At 46.9% G+C, this 15,769-nt stretch overlaps 1 protein-coding gene across 3 annotated transcripts in view; it reads left to right on the forward strand.

Moving 5' to 3' along the window:
- Window positions 1-15,769, forward strand: part of itpr2 (inositol 1,4,5-trisphosphate receptor, type 2) — a 241,261-nt gene that overhangs the window by 134,041 nt on the left and 91,451 nt on the right. For all 3 annotated transcript variants that reach the window (XM_043713352.1, XM_043713350.1, XM_043713351.1), the window contains 6 exons: window positions 3,043-3,094; window positions 4,558-4,723; window positions 8,051-8,218; window positions 10,591-10,680; window positions 14,741-14,869; window positions 14,962-15,084. In XM_043713352.1, the coding sequence (XP_043569287.1) occupies window positions 3,043-3,094; window positions 4,558-4,723; window positions 8,051-8,218; window positions 10,591-10,680; window positions 14,741-14,869; window positions 14,962-15,084 (728 nt within the window). The remainder of the gene's footprint in view (window positions 1-3,042; window positions 3,095-4,557; window positions 4,724-8,050; window positions 8,219-10,590; window positions 10,681-14,740; window positions 14,870-14,961; window positions 15,085-15,769) is intronic.

The following is a 15,769-nucleotide window of genomic DNA, read 5'->3' on the forward strand; positions in this document are numbered from 1 at the left end:
TTTTTCATCCATGTGTAGGGCTACGAGGCCTGGCACTCCAAGCACAACACCATAAACAAATACATAGATCTAGATGCCATCTATCAACCCCTCAGAAAACGAACAGGAAATGACATCACCACAAACCCCAGGAACCCCATCCAGGAGAAAGATATAAATAGAAAGCAAGAGACAACAGCTTCGCTTCACTTGGAGGTCGCCACTGATGTTACCTAGCCAGGTAATGAAACGTCTGGATATCAAACCTACAGCTCAGCGAGTAAACCTACACCCTAAACCTCAACCTGACTTACAAACCTTCACAAACCTTGCAAAAATTTTATAACGTTGTTTGGTTTTGCCATTTTATTTTTCTTATTTGATCAGTTGAGTGAATCTTAGCCACTGGTGCATGGACAATGTTTGATTTATTTGTATTATTAATGACTTTGTAACATGTGTGACTATTGTGTTTTCAACTTTTAACTCATTTTCAGGCCCTTCTTCGGCCTGTGCCCGAAACGTCGAATCTCCTGTTCCCTGGATGCTGCCTGACCTGCTGTGCTGTTCCAGCAATAAAGTTTCAACTTTGATCTCCAGCGTCTGCAGACCTCACTTTCTCCTCTGACATATCCCACACTCTGTCAAATTAAATCATCTGCTCTGAGCCCCAGGCTCCCACTGAGCCAGGAGGATAAGACGCAGTGGCCTTTTCAGATGCTTTGCTTTCCTCCTCTCTCTGCACTCCTTATCTTTTCCATTCCTCTTCTCTATTTTCTCTCCCTCCTCTGCCTCACACCCACACTCACTCACTCCTCTGTATGTAAGATCAGGTTTTAACTCTTCTGACTGTTACCAGGCTTCATAAAAGAGAATTCTGTGCAAGGTTTTGTAGGAGAGGACATGATCAGATTCCAGGTCATCTGACCACACTGTGACATTGATCTGTACACGTGGGTATTAAACCCCAGAGGTCAAAGATTGCTCAGAGTCCAGATATATACCTTTCCAGTCAGCATTTTATCTTCAGATATCAGAAGGCTAAACTAAAATACTTATTACCTTTTACCCATGATCCAGACAATTCCTCACCTACTTATCCTTTTAATTAACATGTAACCTTTATCTGATTCCCACTCTCAGGCCTCCCTGCTAGATCGTTACAGATGATAACCAGCATGCTAAGTGGCTATTGAAGGGCTTATGCCTGAAACACGACTCTCCTGCTCCTCAGATGCTGTCTGACCTGCTGTGCTTTTCCAGCACCACTCTTTCCAACTCTGATTCTCCAGCACCTGCAACCCTCACTTTCTCCTAAGTAGCTATCGTTAGAATGAAGGTATGGGACAGTTGTGGTATTGTCCCTACCTCTGAGCCAGTAAGCTTGGGTTCAAGTCCCATCTGCTTCAGAGGCCTGTTTTTTTTTGTTAATTGAACCTATTTTTCTAATTGACCTGCTCAGAGATATTATTACACATTGCTGGAGCAGTTGGGACTCAAACCAGTGCAGGGGTAGGGACACTCAAACTGTGCCACCGGGGGTATGTAAGGACATCTCGGGACAGGTTGGCTGGAAAATATCTAGAATGAAGGTACAATTAACCCTTCATTCTGCGTCCTTTTTCTCTCCTTGTTTGTCCCTTTGTCAGTATATTTTCAAAATAGCAATGTAGATGTCTCTGGCTCGGCCAGCATTTGTTGCCCGTTCCTAACTGCCCTGGTGAAGTTGGTGAGCTGCCAACCTGACTGCACATAGTGTGGCGTGCCCACTGTGCTGTTAGGAAGGAAGCTCCAGGATTCTGACCCAGTGACCGTGAAGGAATGTGACTGAGGTTGCAGGTGCAGTAGAGACATGGAATATCACGATGAAAACTACTTCAACATTCTTCACCTGGCGATGAAGGCATTGTGGAAGGATGTAACTGTATTGGAGACAGATCAAAGAGACTACTACCTGGTCAGGGTTTTGGGTGGGGGGAGTGTAGTGGTGGGATTGAGTGCGGGTTGGTGGGGGGGGATTGAGTGTGCGGTGTTGGACGTAAGATTGAGTGTAGAGTGGATGTGGGAGAATCGAGAACAGGGGTGTCACTGTTTCAGGAAAAAAAGGCAGAGATGAGAGAAATCTATTCCTCTCAGAAGCTGAGACCCTTTGAAGTTCTCGCTCTGAAAAGGGAAGCGGAGTTTTGGAATGTTTTTAAGGCAGTACGTGGTTGCATCCTCAGCAATCCAAGGGGTGAAAGGTTATTGGCGGGAGGCGGGATGAGGCATGGTCAGAGAGCCACCTCTTGTTCTTCCACATTGCAGTGGGTGTGGTTTGTCGTTTCCTTATAAAATGGCGCTCTCATCCCAGGAACCGGGCGCACAGACATTCTCTGAGCTGCTTCCAGAGAAAATCTGTGTTCACAACTCCCGGGGCTTTGAGATTTGTGTGTGAAAACTAAAAGGATCAGTGAGTAGAGATGGAATGCAGAAGCTCATAGAGTCCGACAGCACGGAAACCAGCCCTTTGAACCAACCAGTCCATGCCGACCATGATCCTAAACTAAACTAGTCCCACCTGTCTGCTCTTAGCCCGTACCCCTCCAGACCTTTCCTATTCAGGGACTAATTCAAATGTCTTTTAATCATTGGAGCTGTACCTGCTTCCACCACTCCCTCAGGAAGTTCATTCCACAGACGAGCTGCTCTCAGTGTAATAAAAAGAATTTGCCCCGCATGTCTTTTTTTTAAAACCCTCTCTTTTCACCTCAAAAATATGTCCCCTTGTCTTGAAACCGCGCTGTGGTATTCAGTGATCTCTGTCTGAGTGAAATGCAGTGTTTTCAATGTAATTCAGGTGTCATTGATTCAACAGTCCGTTTGTCCATCTCTGCTGATCTCCAAGCCCCCAGATTTCACTCGGGAGAGATGCGTGACGTGTTATTATTCAGTATCACTTGTAGCCAAACATCTAAATGTTGTTTGATGGTAACTCCTTGAGGCTCAATTAACTTGGAAATGATCACAGTGCTGGTGTTGAAAGAGGTTGTCTCTAAAATGACTACTTTGTTTTGTTTGATACAGTACCAGACCTTGAGGGCATTGGTGAACAGGCTGAGACGATGTTTGCAGGAAGGTATGGGGCACTGACCATCGCTTGCTTCTCTCAGTATTTCATGGTAAAAAATATTAGTGATAAAGGCTTGTGTCTCTGGTATCACAAGGGGGTAAGTTATTGCCCTGTGTGACATCAAGTCAAAATTCACCTCTACATGGCCGCTGCGGTTGGTTAATTAATCATTCTTGGAAGTAAGCTGGCTGTACATCATTCATGACCAACAGAATATACTTGCTCCTTTAGTTCAAAGATGTTGGAGACTCGCAACACCTCTTCCCTGAAACAGGTTCTCCATCACACTATACCCTTTGACACACTTGGATCAATGCCACCAGGGGACTCTTAGTGGCCAGTATAAATATCTGAATTGGAGTTCTGGCTTGGTTTCTAGCATTTTCCACAATAGTTTGGGGAATGAATCCGTCTTCACACCTTGCAATACAAAACTGTATCTGAGTGTGGGGGAGCACTGGATTGGCTGGCTTTGAATCCATCATTCCTTGAGTTTCCTCCAGCAACACGTTATGCTGAAGTTTCTGTTTTAAAGCAGTCATGCATTAGGAGTTGTTCAAGCCACATTCACTGCGTGTTCAGCTCTGGAACTTAAGATTTTATCTTTCAGTTCCACTCCAAAGACTTCACAATCCAGAAACTCAACTGCATTCATCACATAAATCTGGATGGCTGCAGGAGCAGGTCAGGGCCTAGGAACACTGCAGAGAGTAACTCACATCCTGCCTTCCCGAAACATGCCCGTCATTCACAAGGCACAAGTCAGGAATGTGATGGAAAACTCCCTGCTTGCCTGGATGGCTGCACTCAAGAAGCTTGACGCCATCCAGGACAAAGCACCCTACCACATTCAACTCTCTCCCCCATCGACGCTCAGCAGCAGCAGTGTGTACTGTCTACACAGTGCGCTGCCGAAATTCACCAAGACTCCATAGACACCCCACCTTGCAAACCCAGGAACACTTCCTTATTGAAGCATAAAGGCAGCAGATTCATGTGAACACGACCCCCTGCAAGTTCCCCTCAAAGCCACTCACCAACCTGACTTGGAAATATATCACCATTCCTTCACTGTCACTGGGTCAAAATCGTAGCATTCCCTCCCTCAGGGCATTGTGGGTGTCCCCAGAGCACACAGACTGCAGTGGTTGAAGAAGACAGCTCTCCACACACCACCACCACCACCTTAAGGGGCTGAGAGACCTGCAAGAAGTGCTGACCTAGTCAACAATAGCCTGTGAATTTAAAAAAAAACAATTCTTTAAAAATTGATTTTAACATCTTCTCTTTGTTTATCCCATTGCTGTTCCTGTAACTTGCTGTGCTCAGATTAATTTCTTTGTTTCCTCCATTTACAACAGTGGCTAGTCTTCAGTAAAGCATGTTCAATTGACAGTACAGTCCTATAGAAATGTAAGTTACAATTCAACACGGGATGTCTGTGCTAATAATTTAATCCTCATCTACAGCCAAGAAAGAAACCCCGTGGAGCTGGATGATGAAGGAGGGCGAACATTTTTGCGAGTGCTCATACACCTGATTAAACACGATTATCCCCCACTCGTGTCTGGTGCCTTACAGCTCCTCTTTAAACACTTCAGTCAGAGAGCAGAGCTCCTTCAGGCCTTTAAACAGGTCAGTGCAAACTTCATTGTGCTACCAGCTCCCCGCTGTTTCATTCTCTTCCTTCATTTCTACTCTCTGTCCGTCTCTCTGTCCGTCTCTCTCTGTCCGTCTCTCTCTGTCCGTCTCTCTCTGTCTCTCTCTCTCCCCTCTCTTTCTCTCTCTCCCCTCTCTTTCTCTCTCTCCCCTCTCTTTCTCTCTCTCCCCTCTCTTTCTCTCTCTCCCCTCTCTTTCTCTCTCTCCCCTCTCTTTCTCTCTCTCCCCTCTCTTTCTCTCTCTCCCCTCTCTTTCTCTCTCTCCCCTCTCTTTCTCTCTCTCCCCTCTCTTTCTCTCTCTCCCCTCTCTTTCTCTCTCTCCCCTCTCTTTCTCTCTCTCCCCTCTCTTTCTCTCTCTCCCCTCTCTTTCTCTCTCTCCCCTCTCTTTCTCTCTCTCCCCTCTCTTTCTCTCTCTCCCCTCTCTTTCTCTCTCTCCCCTCTCTTTCTCTCTCTCCCCTCTCTTTCTCTCTCTCCCCTCTCTTTCTCTCTCTCCCCTCTCTTTCTCTCTCTCCCCTCTCTTTCTCTCTCTCCCCTCTCTTTCTCTCTCTCCCCTCTCTTTCTCTCTCTCCCCTCTCTTTCTCTCTCTCCCCTCTCTTTCTCTCTCTCCCCTCTCTTTCTCTCTCTCCCCTCTCTTTCTCTCTCTCCCCTCTCTTTCTCTCTCTCCCCTCTCTTTCTCTCTCTCCCCTCTCTTTCTCTCTCTCCCCTCTCTTTCTCTCTCTCCCCTCTCTTTCTCTCTCTCCCCTCTCTTTCTCTCTCTCCCCTCTCTTTCTCTCTCTCCCCTCTCTTTCTCTCTCTCCCCTCTCTTTCTCTCTCTCCCCTCTCTTTCTCTCTCTCCCCTCTCTTTCTCTCTCTCCCCTCTCTTTCTCTCTCTCCCCTCTCTTTCTCTCTCTCCCCTCTCTTTCTCTCTCTCCCCTCTCTTTCTCTCTCTCCCCTCTCTTTCTCTCTCTCCCCTCTCTTTCTCTCTCTCCCCTCTCTTTCTCTCTCTCCCCTCTCTTTCTCTCTCTCCCCTCTCTTTCTCTCTCTCCCCTCTCTTTCTCTCTCTCCCCTCTCTTTCTCTCTCTCCCCTCTCTTTCTCTCTCTCCCCTCTCTTTCTCTCTCTCCCCTCTCTTTCTCTCTCTCCCCTCTCTTTCTCTCTCTCCCCTCTCTTTCTCTCTCTCCCCTCTCTTTCTCTCTCTCCCCTCTCTTTCTCTCTCTCCCCTCTCTTTCTCTCTCTCCCCTCTCTTTCTCTCTCTCCCCTCTCTTTCTCTCTCTCCCCTCTCTTTCTCTCTCTCCCCTCTCTTTCTCTCTCTCCCCTCTCTTTCTCTCTCTCCCCTCTCTTTCTCTCTCTCCCCTCTCTTTCTCTCTCTCCCCTCTCTTTCTCTCTCTCCCCTCTCTTTCTCTCTCTCCCCTCTCTTTCTCTCTCTCCCCTCTCTTTCTCTCTCTCCCCTCTCTTTCTCTCTCTCCCCTCTCTTTCTCTCTCTCCCCTCTCTTTCTCTCTCTCCCCTCTCTTTCTCTCTCTCCCCTCTCTTTCTCTCTCTCCCCTCTCTTTCTCTCTCTCCCCTCTCTTTCTCTCTCTCCCCTCTCTTTCTCTCTCTCCCCTCTCTTTCTCTCTCTCCCCTCTCTTTCTCTCTCTCCCCTCTCTTTCTCTCTCTCCCCTCTCTTTCTCTCTCTCCCCTCTCTTTCTCTCTCTCCCCTCTCTTTCTCTCTCTCCCCTCTCTTTCTCTCTCTCCCCTCTCTTTCTCTCTCTCCCCTCTCTTTCTCTCTCTCCCCTCTCTTTCTCTCTCTCCCCTCTCTTTCTCTCTCTCCCCTCTCTTTCTCTCTCTCCCCTCTCTTTCTCTCTCTCCCCTCTCTTTCTCTCTCTCCCCTCTCTTTCTCTCTCTCCCCTCTCTTTCTCTCTCTCCCCTCTCTTTCTCTCTCTCCCCTCTCTTTCTCTCTCTCCCCTCTCTTTCTCTCTCTCCCCTCTCTTTCTCTCTCTCCCCTCTCTTTCTCTCTCTCCCCTCTCTTTCTCTCTCTCCCCTCTCTTTCTCTCTCTCCCCTCTCTTTCTCTCTCTCCCCTCTCTTTCTCTCTCTCCCCTCTCTTTCTCTCTCTCCCCTCTCTTTCTCTCTCTCCCCTCTCTTTCTCTCTCTCCCCTCTCTTTCTCTCTCTCCCCTCTCTTTCTCTCTCTCCCCTCTCTTTCTCTCTCTCCCCTCTCTTTCTCTCTCTCCCCTCTCTTTCTCTCTCTCCCCTCTCTTTCTCTCTCTCCCCTCTCTTTCTCTCTCTCCCCTCTCTTTCTCTCTCTCCCCTCTCTTTCTCTCTCTCCCCTCTCTTTCTCTCTCTCCCCTCTCTTTCTCTCTCTCCCCTCTCTTTCTCTCTCTCCCCTCTCTTTCTCTCTCTCCCCTCTCTTTCTCTCTCTCCCCTCTCTTTCTCTCTCTCCCCTCTCTTTCTCTCTCTCCCCTCTCTTTCTCTCTCTCCCCTCTCTTTCTCTCTCTCCCCTCTCTTTCTCTCTCTCCCCTCTCTTTCTCTCTCTCCCCTCTCTTTCTCTCTCTCCCCTCTCTTTCTCTCTCTCCCCTCTCTTTCTCTCTCTCCCCTCTCTTTCTCTCTCTCCCCTCTCTTTCTCTCTCTCCCCTCTCTTTCTCTCTCTCCCCTCTCTTTCTCTCTCTCCCCTCTCTTTCTCTCTCTCCCCTCTCTTTCTCTCTCTCCCCTCTCTTTCTCTCTCTCCCCTCTCTTTCTCTCTCTCCCCTCTCTTTCTCTCTCTCCCCTCTCTTTCTCTCTCTCCCCTCTCTTTCTCTCTCTCCCCTCTCTTTCTCTCTCTCCCCTCTCTTTCTCTCTCTCCCCTCTCTTTCTCTCTCTCCCCTCTCTTTCTCTCTCTCCCCTCTCTTTCTCTCTCTCCCCTCTCTTTCTCTCTCTCCCCTCTCTTTCTCTCTCTCCCCTCTCTTTCTCTCTCTCCCCTCTCTTTCTCCGTGTGTCTCTCTGTCTCTCTCCCTCTCTCCTTTTATTTCCATGCTTTTTTTTCACAGCAACAAGACGTGACTAACTTGAGCCTGTCTTCCTTTCTCTACCAACCTTGTGTTGGAATCTGCACCTGAGGGTAAGGAGAGGTTTGAACTTGAGGATGAGATTGTGAGGGGTGACAGGATGGTGTCACCAAAGTCCCTGGTGTGGATTCAACTGAAATTTGGTTGGATTCATGTGTGTGGAGGGTGGAAGATTTGTAACTGTCCAGGAACGCTTCACTGTGCAAAAGCTGCCCTTTCCCTTTTTCTTCAAAATATAAAGAAATGGGGATTTTAACCAGCTCCCGTACATGACTGTTGGGTTTTCTTTCCCCTCTTGCTCATGTTCCAGGTCCAGTTGCTGGTCTCCTCTCAGGATGTGGACAATTACAAGCAAATTAAAGCAGACCTGGACTTGCTGCGGTTAACGGTGGAGAAATCCGAACTCTGGGTGGAAAAGCGAGGAAGTTACGGCAGCAGTGAGACCCAAACTGAAGGAGCAGATGATGCGAAAGCTGAGGTGTGTGGAGGTTAAACCCCTGGGCTTTCCCCTTGGGTCCTGGTTTTCCAATGTGATTTACCTCAAATTGGTGTCACCAGCGCAAAATGTCTTAAAAACGTTAAGCTCACACTATGCTTCGATGATCTTTGCACTAATGGAAGACTTGAACCTTTCAGCATGAATGCTGACAAAGATATAAACTATCTGTAGGTGATAAGCCTAACTTATACCTTTGGTCCTTCACCTCAAGGAACAAATTGTTCTGGAAACAAGCCCCTGACCACACAATTGGCACATCTCTCTAGGATTAATTCATTACCAGTGCAAGTTCATATCAATTGGACTCATTTTTCAGGTCTTCAGGGAGACTTCAAGCTATTGAAAGCACCTAACCAGCCTGCCCTTGTAAAAGACACAACACAATATCCAACGGTTGATGTGATCATCAAATGGACAGCATTTGCTCAATAACCCCCAGTGTGTGGGTAGTTATGCAACCTCCTTGTGATTGTCAGTCAGGCTTACACTGCAGTCTGCTTTCCTGACCTCGAAGCTACACCTGTTAACACAGTCGTTGTTTCCTTTGCTCTACACCTGTTTCAAGTCAACAAAATAGCCATTCGCTGCCACCAAAAGAGAAAATGCTGGAAAATCTCAGCAGGTCTGGCAGCATCTGTAAAGAGGGAAAAGAGCTGACGTTTCGAGTCTAACTGACTCTTTGTCAAATAGCCATTCGCTGGTTCAGTTCTCAATGTAATCCCCTGACCAATCAGAGCAGCCCCTCTGGTTTAACATGCAAACAAGGTTTGGCAATTAATTGTCTGTCGTCATCAACTGGTGCTGGTGCATTCGTTTCAGAAGCACTTCTACTAATTGCCCAGGGACTGCAGCGGTTCAAGAAGGCAGCTCACCACTGCCTTCTGGGTAATTTGGGTTGGCCCAGCCGGTGACTCCCTTGTTCCTTGAAAGATTAGAGTGTCTCAAATTTTTGAGTTAAGCAATTCGCAGACAAAATGGAGTGAGAAAAAGAAACACTTTTCCAGTGGGCGTGTCTGAGGGAGAAGTTTGGACTTCATGGGATGGCAATGGAGTGGTGGTATTATCACTGGGCTGTTAATGTAGAGATCCCAAATAATGTTCCAAGGACCAGAGTTTGAATCGCATCATTGCCAAGGGTGGAATTTTAATTAATTTTTTAAAAAATCTGGAATTAAGAATCTAATGATGACAGTGAATCCAATGCCAATTATTGGAAAAACCCATCTGGGTCACTAATGTTCTCTCAGGAAGGCGTCTGGCCACCATGTGATTCCAGACCCACAGCAATGTGGTTGACTCTTAACTGTCCTCTGGGCAATTAGGGATGGGCAAGAGATGCTGGTCCAGCCAGCAATGCCCTCCTCTCATGAATGAATGACACGGTGTAGCCAGAATTGTGCCCCCTGCTTGATGCTTTCTGAACTGAAATGTGCACCACATCCTGTCTGCTTGACGCCTCTTAGTTCCATTGTTGATAGTCATCTAGTCCCCCATCAAACTGCTCTGAGAGGTGGAGTGGGGACCATGCTTTGCCCCTCAGTCATTGCTATAAACGTCATTCCAGTGTGTTTTCTGTTTTTTGAGAAAAAAACATGTACATGTCACTTTTTCCAGAGAAGTAGCTCCCAGATGCTGGGGAGTGTCCCTCTAGTCCCTTTTTAAATCTTTTCCCCCCTCACCTTAAATCCATGCCCTGTAGGTTTGAACTCCTCTACCCTATGGAAAAGACCTTGACCACTCCCCTTTATCTATGCCCCACCCCCCCCCATGAACTTGCAAACTTCTATAAGGTCACCCCCTCAACCTCGCAAACTCCAAAGGGAAAAAGTCCCAGGACAATCCAACCTCGTCTTATAATTCAAACCCAGTAACATCCTTGTGAATCATTTCTGGGCCCTTTCCAATTTAATCGTATCCTACCTATAGCGTGGTAACCAGATTAGTACCCAGTCCCCTCCAAGTGGCCTTACCAATGTCCAGTGCAGCCACAACACAACATCCCAACTCCTTTACTCAGTGCTCTGACCAATAAGGGCAGGTGTATCAAGACTTTCTTCTTCACCCTGTTTACCTGCAACACCACTTCCAAAGAGCTACCCCTTGGTCTCTTTACCCGGTACCCAACTATTAAGCCCTAGTTTGTCATACCAAAATGCAACACCTCGCATTTATCTGAACTAAGCTCTATCTGCTGCTCCTCAGCCCATTGGCTCATCTGATCAAGATCCTGTTGGACTCCTGGTTAATAGAAAAAAATGTAATTTTCCTGAGGCAGTAGATTTAACATTTAATCTTTCTTGGTGTAATAACTCCTGTCTCTAATTTTTCTTTTCCTGTTTCCGTTTTTGAAGGATCCTGGAATTCTGAGCCCTGTGCAAGATGGCAACAAGAAACCACAAATTGACAGCAACAGCAGCAACAACTACAGGGTTGTGAAAGAGGTGCGTAATTCTTGGCATCTGTATTACTTGGTAACTGCACAAAAATCAAAATACAACTCCCAGGGTAGCTCTCCATATCACCCGTCCCATCTTGTAAAAGCACTGTGTGCTGGTATTTGAGGGCATTGGATCATTTTCCAGAAGTTTCCAGAAGAAGGCCATGCATTCCTTGAATCTAAACCCCTATATACAAGGTGCCAGGAACTAACTGCTGCATTGTATCTAAAATGCCAGGAACAGACTATTTTTTTAAACTAAACCTAAAATGTTTATATACATGGACAGGAAGACTGATTCAGTGCCATGCAGCAAATGACAGTGGGACAAATACATCAGAGTTAAAAAATCACCCAACACCAGGTTATAGTCCAACAGATTTAATTGGAAGCACCAGCTTTCGAAGTGTCACTCCTTCATCAGGTGGTTGTGGAGAATACCTGATGAAGGAGCGTCGCTCCGAAAGCTAGTGCTTCCAATTAAACCTGTTGGACTATAACCTGGTGTTGGGTGATTTTTAACTTTGTACACCCCAGTCCAACACCGGCATCTCCAAATCATGAAATACATTGGAAACAGTCTTAAAAATAACAAATGCTGGAGATCACAGCGGGTTAGACAACATCCGTGGAGAGAGAGCAAGCTAACGTTTCGAGTCTAGGTGATTTGATTCATCTGATGAATCTGTCTACAAAGGGTTAAGCCAGCTTCTCCAGCACTCGGTACCACAGCCTCCATAACGTCGAGTTCCATCACTTGAGATCAGCTGTTTTTCCTTATTATTGCTCTGTTGTGTTTCTCCTTCCCTATTCCTATTCCTTGTCCTTCCTGCTGTATCCCATCGGTAACACTGACCTTTATATCAGTTTGTTGAGAGACATTGACCTGACCCGTTTTGATTTGATTTATTATTGTCACATGTACCTAGGTAGCAGTGAAAAGTTTTGTTTTGCCTGGAGTGCAGGCAGATCAGATCATTTCAAGCGTTTTAGGGAACAGAGTGTTAACTCCCTCCACGGATACTGCTTGACCTGCTGAACTTGTTTTTTCTGTTGCTTGGTATGGCCCAGTAACATATGACAATGATGAGCAGGATTAAAAACAACTGGTCCTTATGTGATAATGTCCAGAGAATTATGCTGCCAACGGCCCTCTGCACTTACATAACATCCTGGGAGATTCCAGAAAGACTGAGTGACATCCGACTCTGATAAGGGAGGAAATCTCTGTGAAATTGCAGTCCAAAGGTGTTCAGGTTAGGGGGATTCCATGGTGAATGTGGTGTTATGGGGATAGGGTCAGGGGCTGGGTCTGGGTGGGATGCTCATCAGCAGGTTAGTGCAGAGTCTATGGGCCAAATGGCTCTTTCCAAACTGTAGGGATTCTAGGATTCTAAGATTTCTGTGTGTTTTGTTCTGGCAGTTACCTCCCATCATGTGTGCCATTTGTTTGCTGTTAAAGCACTTACTTCCTGTACTGTGCAAAAGCAACGATCGGTGCCATCTTGAACTGTCCTACGTGTCCATCTTCCTTCCCACCTATCCGCTCCACCGTCCTCTCTGACCTATCACCATCACTCACCCACCCCCACCGCATCTACATATCGCCTTCCCAGGTACCTCACCCCCACCCCCATCCTCCCACTTACCTCTCAGCTCCCTTCCTTCCCTCCGCCAAATTCCTGATGAAGGGCTTATGCCCAAAACTATCCAAAAATCACTGTCTCTTGATCTGAATGGCTTATTAGGACCACTGCAGAGCGCAGTTAAGACCCCAAATGTAATGGGGTCTGGAGTCACATGTAGACCGGACCAGGTAAGGATGGCAGATTTCCTTCCCTAAAGGACATTAGTTAACCAGATGGGATGTCACAACAATCAACATGGTTGCCATTAGGTCAGTTTTATGATTCAAGGTCTTTACTGAATTCAGATTTCACAATCTGCCGCAGTGGGTTTCGAACCCTTCTGCCCAGAACAATAAACTGGAGTTTGGGACTCTCCTGCTCCTGGGCTGCTGTCTGACCTGCTTTTCCAGTACCACACTTTTCCACTCTGACTCTCCAGCATCTGCAGTCCTCGCTTTCTATCAACCCAGCTCCCAACCGACCACAAAGTCAAAACCCACTGCGTTTGAAAAATGTAATTGAGCCAGCTCGCTTGCTGTAGTCAAGCAAGCTCCAGCTCTGCTGTCAGTGCCTTTGTGTGCAGTCTGTGATAGCCTTGACCCCACTGTAACACCCCACACCAGCAATCGCCCATTCCCCACACACTGATTGCTCCTGAAAGACACCAAGTACTTAATACCTAGTCTATTCAACTCCTGTGTCAACTCCTATTTCCCATTCTGTACTGGACTATCAACAAGGCTGCCATCCAGGCTAGTCAATGTTTTGTCAGTCTCTGTCAAGGCAAGTTACTGGACTGGTAATCCCAAACTCCAGTTTATTGTTCTGGACACAAGGGTTCGACACCCACTGCAGCAGATTGTGAAAACTGAATTCAGTAAAGGCCTTGAATCATAAAACTGACCTAATGGCAACCATGTTGATTGTTGTGACATCCCATCTGGTTCACTGATGTCCTTTAGGGGAGGAAATCTGCCATCCTTACCTGGTGCGGCCTACACATGACTCCAGACCCCATTACATTTGGGGTCTTAACTGCACTCTGCAGTGGTCCTAATAAGCCATTCAGATCAAGAGACAGACAGTGATTTTTAAGAAGATTTGTAGGTTGAGGTTCTGAATGTAAGTTTGCTCGGTGAGCTGGAAGGTTTGTTCTCAGATGTTTCGTCACCATGCTAGGTAACATCATCGGTGAAGTGCTGGTGTTATGTCCCGCTTTCTGTTTATGGGTCTTGGTTTCTTAAGGTGGGTGATGTTATTTCTAGTTGCTCTTCTCAGAGGGTGGAGGATGGAGTCCAAATCGATGTGTTTGTTAATGGAGTTCCGGTTGGAATGCCAGGCCTCAAGGAATTCCTGTGCCTGCCTCTGAGCAACGGGCAGATAGGAACAGGCAATAAATGCTGCCCCAGCCAGTGATGTCCACATCCAATTAACAAATTTTTAAAATAAATGTCACTTCTACAAGAGCAGGGGGTGACTGTTGTTAAACCTATATAAGGCACTTATTAGATCTCAGCTGGAGTATTTGTTTTAAGCGGTGAGTGCCACATTATTGGAAACCTGTGAATGCACTGGACAGTGAGCAGAGCAGTTTGTGAGAACAGCTCCAGGAATGAGAAACTTCAGTGATGAGGATAGATTGTTAAAAATCACCCAACACCAGGTTATAGTCCAACGGGTTTAATTGGAAGCACATCTCCTTTCGGAGCGACGCTCCTTCATCAGGTGATAGTGGAGGGCTCGATCGTAACACAGAATTTATAGCAAAAAATTTACAATGTGATGTATCTGAAATCATACATTGAAAAGTTGATTGTCTGTTAAGATAGATTGAAGAGGTTGGGACTGTTTACCACGGAGAGAAGGCAGCTGAGGGGACACTTGATAGATTGTTTTTCAAAATCATGGGTGGCCTGAATAGGGTGGCCAGGGAGTCATTGTTCCTGATCATTACGGATCAAGAACCACAGGCTTTAAAGTGATCTGCAAAAGAAGCAAGGTGGCGGGGGTGGGAAACCCTTTTCTCATGTAATGAGTAGTCTGGATCTGGAATGCACTGCCTGGCAGTATGGTGGAGGCTGGTCCAATAGAAACATTCAAGGGGGCGCTGGCTGGTTATTTGGATAGCAACAGTCTGCAAGGGTTTGAAGAAACGTCAGGTGATTGGCAGTAAGTCATGATGCACATTTAACAAGCCAGTCGTGACATGATGGGCCAAATGGCCTCTTCTGCAGGGTGACCCCTCTATGATGCTGTGATTCTCAGCCTGTGTTGCCGATCTGAGTAATCTATGGTCTTTGAAAAGCTGGGAGTAATCTGGTCAGGCCTTGGAGCGAGAGATCTTTAATAGACTTGCTGATGTGATGTGTGGTAGTTGCCGTGACAGTCTGCGGGACACTGAGTACCACTCAGGCACTGCGTTTCTCCTTTTTCCAGATCTTGATCCGGCTCAGTAAACTGTGTGTCCAGAGCATGAGGCGGAGCAGGAGTCAGCAGCAACGCTTGCTGAAGAACATGGGAGCCCACACCGCCGTGCTAGACCTTCTCCAAATCCCCTACGAGAAGGTAACTCAACAGGCAGCATAGGCTTTCAGTGAAGGGGAAAGGAGATGGCCTTATTCTCACCCGTTTCCATTTTATGTCGTTTTTGACTGCAGACGGACAGCAAAATGAACGAAATCATGAACCTGGCCCATGGCTTTGTGCAGAATTTCTGTGCGGGAAATCCGCAGAATCAGGCCCTCCTCCATAAACACCTCAACTTGTTCCTTACGCCCAGTGTGAGTATCAGACCTTCTCATCTTTGTGTGTTATCATGAGCGCAGTATACATAGCTGCACTGTCGTATCCCTATCGTCGTGCCGTAATATCATTGCTTAAGGTCCCTGAATGATTTGCATTGCAAATCTATTTATGACTTTACACATGTCTTTGCCACTTTCTCCATTTAAAGTTGAAAGACTTCAGGTATACAGTTCTTTGAAACTTGAGTCACAGGTAGATTAGGGTGGTTAAGGAGGCATTTAGCACTCTTGTCTCCATTGCTCAGAGGTTTGAGTACAGCAGCTGGGACGTCATGTTGGCATTGCACAGAATGTGGGTGAGGCCTCTTCTAGAGTACTGTGTGCACTTCTGCCTGCCCTGTTTTAGTAGGATATTACGAAGGAGAAAGTGAGGTCTGCAGATGCTGGAGATCAGAGCTGTAAATGTGTTGCTGGAAAAGCGCAGCAGGTCAGGCAGCATCCAGGGAACAGGAGAATTGACGTTTCAGGCATAAGCCATTCTTCAGGAATGAGGAATGTTTGTCCAGCAGGCTAAGATAAAAGGTAGGGAGGAGGGACTTGGGGGAGGGGCGTCGGAAATGTGATAGGTGGAAAGAGGTCAAGGTGAGGGTGATAGGTCAGACGGGGGTGGGGGCGGAGAGGTCGGGAAGAAGATTGCAGGTTAGGAAGGCGGTGCTGAGTT

Source organism: Chiloscyllium plagiosum, chromosome 23 (genome assembly GCF_004010195.1).
Source record: "Chiloscyllium plagiosum isolate BGI_BamShark_2017 chromosome 23, ASM401019v2, whole genome shotgun sequence".
Classification (NCBI taxonomy): domain Eukaryota; kingdom Metazoa; phylum Chordata; class Chondrichthyes; order Orectolobiformes; family Hemiscylliidae; genus Chiloscyllium; species Chiloscyllium plagiosum.